The 6,000-nt window shown below is 40.2% G+C and overlaps 1 protein-coding gene across 1 annotated transcript; it reads left to right on the top strand.

Annotated features, from left to right (window-relative positions):
- The first annotated feature begins 4,599 nt into the window (after window positions 1–4,599).
- On the top strand, window positions 4,600–5,938 carry LOC132498907 (phorbol-12-myristate-13-acetate-induced protein 1-like). Its single transcript, XM_060113137.1, has one exon. It carries the CDS (start codon window positions 4,764–4,766, stop codon window positions 4,923–4,925), a length of 162 nt encoding a protein of 53 aa, XP_059969120.1. The 5' UTR covers window positions 4,600–4,763; the 3' UTR covers window positions 4,926–5,938.
- Window positions 5,939–6,000: the final 62 nt, after the last annotated feature.

The following is a 6,000-nucleotide window of genomic DNA, read 5'->3' as shown; positions in this document are numbered from 1 at the left end:
TATTATTTTTGGCTGCGTTGGGTCTTCGCTGCTGTGCTCGGGCTTTCTCTAGTTGCAGCGAGCGGGGGCTACTCTTCGTTGCAGTGCGCGGGCTTCTCATTGCGGTGGTTTCTCTTGTTGCAGAGCATGGGCTCTAGGCACACGGGCTTCAGCAGTTGTGGCACACGGACTCAGTAGTTGTGGCTCACGGGCTCTAGAGCGCAGGCTCAGTAGCTGTGGCGCACGGGCCCAGCTGCCCCGCAGCATGTGGGATCTTCCTGGACCAGGATTTGAACCCTTATCCCCCCAACTGGCAGGAGGACTCCCAACCACTGCGCCATCAGGGAAGTCCCGTATCACTGTCTTCTGATCTTGGGGACTTACTTAACTTCCGTCAGCTTCTGTTTTCTTAACAGTAAAAGGGAGATAATACCTACACCTCATAGCACTGTTATGATAAAGAATCTGTCATAAAATAAATGCTCGTAAAATAGCAACTATTATTGTTCAATTTGTGTTACTCCCTCAATCATTATTCTCCCTGGTTACATTATTGAAGTCAAACGCAGCTCATTAGTGTGTTCAAAGTAATAGAAGATTCAGCTTAAACACATTTTCTGCCTACATCAAGTCATTCAGAAGCACCCATTTTCATTTCAGGCCATGGAGTAGAAAATAATTCTAGATCATGTGAGAATACATTCCAACCTTAGAGCGTAATCAGGTAGTTGGATCATTTAGTATCTGTCATCACTCCGATCAGTAGATCTCGCTGTACCATTGGGTTTTCATTGGATAGGAGTCGGAAGAGGTTGAGTTGAAGGCACGTTGGGCTGTCAAAACAACAAAACCAAAACCAGAACCCCCCAGAGCAGCGATGCCTTGTTGTAGTTTTCTTTTTCCCAAAGGAAGGAGCTGGGTAAAGCACAGAATAAAGACAGATGGTTTTGTAAGTTGTTAGAGATTTTTGCTGTCCGTGGTTCCAGGGATTGAAATGAAGAGGTCATGAGACAGGGATGCTCTTTAGCAGACACTGGAGACAAACTCTTCCTAGATGTTTTGCCTGAATAGACACAGGCTTCCCAGTGGGGAAAGAGGTCTTTGGTGTTGTATCTAAACTCACTAGATGAACTGAAAAGAAACATTTTTTGATCTATGGGTACAGACTGTAAACCCCTTCCTTTCTTGTCTCTCTCAACGCAGAGAGGACATAAAAACTCTCTCTCTCTCTCTTCTTTATTTTGGTATAAAATAGATATTAAACATTAAGCACTAAAAAGGAAGAGCTAGTATGGGTTAATGACATATTTATTGATCACATTTAGTGATCATCTTCTGTGCAAAGTGCTTTCACGTATATTATTTATTTCAACCCTCACAATAGCTCTATGGGACAGGTTTCATTATTCCCATATGACAGGTGAGGAAGCTGAAGTTCAAAAACTCTAGGTGACTTGTGCAAAGTCACACAGTTTATGAGGGGCTAAGCTAAGAGTCAAACTCATGTCCTCCAAATGCAAAGTCTGTACTCTTTTCCAAAGGCAACTGAGGCAAAAATATCTAAGGATTATAAATATTATAGTTGAACGGGAGCAGTTGAGACATCTTTACTTGAAAGATGAGGAAACTAAAGTCCTTACTATATATAAAATAAACAACAAGGTCCCACTATATAGCACAGGGAATTATATTCAATATCCTGTAATAAACCATAATGGAAAAGAATATGAAAAAGAATATACACATTCTTTCAACATTGTAAATCAACTATACTTCAATTTAAAAACAAAAACAAAAACAAAACAAAACACTGACATCCGGAGAGGCAAAAATCATCTAATTAGGCTCTCACAACTTGTTAGCAGTCAAGCCAAGCCTAGAGTCCAGGATTCCTTCTACTACTCTTTGCTGACCCTTGAAGAAACTCCCTTTTAAAGAATAAGAAACTCTCAGGGTAGAATAAACACTAAGGTACTCCTCCTGTTTAGCATGAATAAAAAGCATTCATTTCTTCTTCTGTTTCCCTGATTTGGATCTTGTCATGGAATCTATGAACGGTGATAGATAGAGCTGGCTGCTGGAAAAGCACCACTGATGGAGACTAGCTTTAGAGCTCCAGATTCCTGAGAACCTTAGATCTTTCTTCTCTCTCTCCAATGTCAATATGACTCCGACATGAAGACACAGAAAGCAACTACATATTTCTGTTTTAAAAATCAGTTGTGGGCTTCCCTGGTGGCACAGTGGTTGAGAGTCCGCCTGCCGATGCAGGGGACACGGGTTCGTGCCCCGGTCCAGGAGGATCCCACATGCCGTGGAGTGGCTGGGCCCGTGAGCCATGGCCGCTGAGCCTGCGCGTCCGGAGCCTGTGCTCCACAACGGGAGAGGCCACAACAGTGAGAGGCCCGCGTACCACAAAAAAAAAAAAAAATCAGTTGTGTTCTATTTAAATTGTTCAAATGTAAAAAAGAACCAAGTGAAAGAAAAAAAAAAAAAAAGAACCAATTGAACACCATTAAAACAGTACCGTGTCTGAAATGAAAATGTTAAGACCTTAGTAAGAATGGTGAAAGTATGTAAAAGACTTTAAGCTAATATTTCTAAGCATCTTCCCATCTCTGTGAGAGGTCTATTTGCATTTTCATGCCAGCACATGGGCACACCAAACACAAAGGCAGTGGAGTTAGACTCCTGGATGACAATCCTGGTCCCACCATTGGCTGGTAAATGTCTCCAACTCTTAATCCTCAATTTCTCATCTACCAACTGGAAGGTGATGAGAACTATGGCAGAGACTGCTGGTTTCCTTCCCAATAACCATTCTCCTCTTGTCCTTTGCTCACAGAACCCTGATGTTGTCTGGGATGGCAATGTGCCCAGCTGAAGGAATACACTTCCAGCCTTCCTTGCAACTTTGGACAGAAAATACGCGGTAATGGGAAGCCATCATATGGGGGTCCAAAATGTCTCTGAAAAGAATTATTTATCTCCAAGGTGTTCCCTTCTGCTCTACGCCCAGTTCCTCTTGTTTCCTGTCTCGCACTCAGATACAGTGTCTGGAACTCCAGCAGCCATCCTGGACTGTGAGGATACAAGCCCTGTACACCAAGGATGGTGGACGAGAAAGGTAAAAGGAGCCTCTGGGTCCAAAACGTCACCATATCAGCTCTGCACAACCCACCTCCAGACGTCTTTCAGATAAAAGAGAAGTAAGTCTTTATCTTAATACACTTATTTGGAATCACCTGTTATACACAATCAAATCCAATGCTGATCTTTATAATAAATAAATAAAATAATCCATACGAAACATGTGGTATAGGACCTGGCATTTAGTAAGTACCCAATAAATGTTAGTTGCTGCTACTTCTATTACTAATACTCTATGAAGTACTATGACTAGTACTACACCAGCGATAGGATTATGTCTCATCTTCCCTTTGCTTCTGATGTAGGTTCCTGGAGAGCAAACCTTACAACTTACTCTTACTTGTATCCCTGCAGGCCTGCCACTGTGCCCTGCAAATAATTTTTTTTTAAAGCACCTTCTACTTACAGAAAAAGTAGTTTTAAGTTTATTTTTCAGTTAAATCTGCTGAGTAGAATGAGACTTATCAATATGATAAAACCTGAAGAAATAGTTCCAATTTTCATATAGGTGTCTGTATTTCCTAATTCTTATTTTAAAGTACATATTGTTTTATTTATATCTGAATTAGCAACCAGTTTTGTTAAAGTGTGCTATTAATAAAACATTATCTTTTTTTACAAAAAAAAAAGTGCAAAAAACCATGGAAAGTCTGGCCTCTGGCCCCAAAAACTGTCTTACATGCCCCATCACACACCTCACACTGTCTCGTTATTGTAGCCATTCTCTATGGAGCACTTGCTATGAACTTGGCACTAGGATAAGCACTTAGGTACCTTGCCTGAATTAATTGCTTACATCAATCCTGTGGGAGAGGTACGATTACCGCCATACACTACACTCCTTACTGTAAGGTTAGGATCTAGAAGGAAATAGTCTAATGACTTAGATTTTCAAACTCAAATCAAATTACAGAAAATGTTTCTTAAGAGCTTTGAGCCTATAGAAAACTCGCAGAAGTTTCACTTTATTCTGTGTTAATTTCCTTTTTCAGAGACCCACTTACAGAAGAAATAAAGTCTTCAAAAGAGAGAAGAAAGCTGAATTCTTCACTTCCCTTTTCCTCTAAAATATTTTCATTTTTTAAAACGTAGTGTTCTTAATCAAAGGTCCATAGGAACTTTACATCCTGAGAAAAACAGAAACTTTCATTGCTACTTGGGGAAAGCAAGAATTGAAGACGTTTTTTAGAAAAACGTCTTCATTTCCCCTCCATTTTCCTGCAAGATCTCTTCACTTCCCAGGCCTGCCTGGGTCCCCCTGCCTTGCCTATCAGGAGGGTGGAATCCTCTTGCCAACCCTTATAACTCACACCCTCCCATTTCAGATCTGATTCTTTCCATACTTCAAATTCACACTCTTTGTCTCTCATTCCTGTTCTGTTGGTCAATTTCTGCGCAATAAGTTTGAAGTAAGAGTTTTGATTTTATATGTCAAGTTAAATGCATATAAATAAGAGGGTCATACCTCAGAGTTTCCTGGAGGCGGTCGGTGTGCAGCCTCCAGCTCCGTCCCGCCCGCCCGCTTCGGCCCGTGCGCCCAGCGCGCAGCCCGAGTCCTGCAGACCCAAGGTGCCAGGGTTGGAGGACTGAGTTCCCGGATTCTGCAGCACAGTTCCCGGCGGCTGCTTACAGAGATGCCTGGAAGGAGGGCTCGTAAGAGCGCTCAGCAGAGCCCGACGCGGGCCCCGGCAGATCCTGAAGTTGAGTGTGCCATTCAGTTCAGAATTGGAGACAAACTGAATTTCCGGCAGAAACTTCTGAATTTGATATCCAAACTCTTCCGCTCAGGAACCTGACTTTAGAAGCTTTCGAATGAAGAATGAAGAGACTCCTTTCAAACGGAAGATTCCCCAGTAAGTGCAAATTTCATCAATTAGAGGAGAGACTGCCTTGTCATGGAGATGAACAACGTGAAGGAGCTCTCACTTGCTTCCAGATGCCCTCGGACACGAAGATGGATACATCAAAAATGAATTGTTGTTGGAGGTTTTCCAGAAGTCATCGTTTGGGATGTGAGAACATTAAAAAAACACTTTGTTTATTTTAAAACAAGAATGGAAGAGCTTTGAAAAAAGGAAATTAATTATTTATACATTTTGGTTTTGCTTAGAGACTTGTTCTAGTATTTTTGCTAAAGGTTGCTGCCCAGTGTATGAGGAGTTGACAAATGATTAGACTGTGGGCAGGGGCCAAGAAACAGAACATGTTCAATGTTTGTTTCTACTTTTGGATGACAACTCCAGAACAATGTATAATCTTTGGTTTATATATATTCTTAAAAGTAAAATTTTTTTCTGAGAACACTGAATGTCATAGTGAATGTTGATTTCATAGGTCACTACAAAATATAAACTAATTTGATAGTTTCTTTTTACTCAAAATGTATGGTTTCTGTTCAGATGACCTTTTATTAAATGTGTTCCTATGGGCCTTAACTGGGAAATTATATGCTTTGAAAAAATTTGAAGTGTTACTTGGTGCCAGTGGATTCTTGCAGGTTGAATATTAAAAGATAAAGAAGCATGGGGATTTTTGCAAAACTGGCAATAATGAAAAATAAGTGACTTTTTTTTACTGCTGTAACTATAACTTAGTAAAACAAATATTCTAACGTAACTGTTGGTAAGAAAATAAATGTGCTTCTAAAGTTTCTAAAATCTGTAAAATGTCCCTTCTCATACTAGTCAGTGTGCATTGTATAAGAGTGATCTTTTAAGAGAAATTAAGCATGTTTTCATATTTGGGATACATACATATATTTTTAAAGGAACAGATTGCTCATCCAGAATGAAAATCCCATTTATATACATATACATATATTCATCTGAAGATATATATATATATGGCATTAGAGTAATATGTAGTTTTTGA

The sequence above is a fragment of the Mesoplodon densirostris genome, chromosome 11 (genome assembly GCF_025265405.1).
Source record: "Mesoplodon densirostris isolate mMesDen1 chromosome 11, mMesDen1 primary haplotype, whole genome shotgun sequence".
Taxonomy (NCBI): domain Eukaryota; kingdom Metazoa; phylum Chordata; class Mammalia; order Artiodactyla; family Ziphiidae; genus Mesoplodon; species Mesoplodon densirostris.
This window is presented reverse-complemented; position numbering and strand designations above follow the sequence as displayed.

What these genes read in the sequence shown, in the direction of transcription:
- LOC132498907 (XM_060113137.1), top strand. Translation starts at nt 4,764, where the DNA reads ATGCCTGGAAGGAGGGCTCGTAAGAGCGCTCAGCAGAGCCCGACGCGG.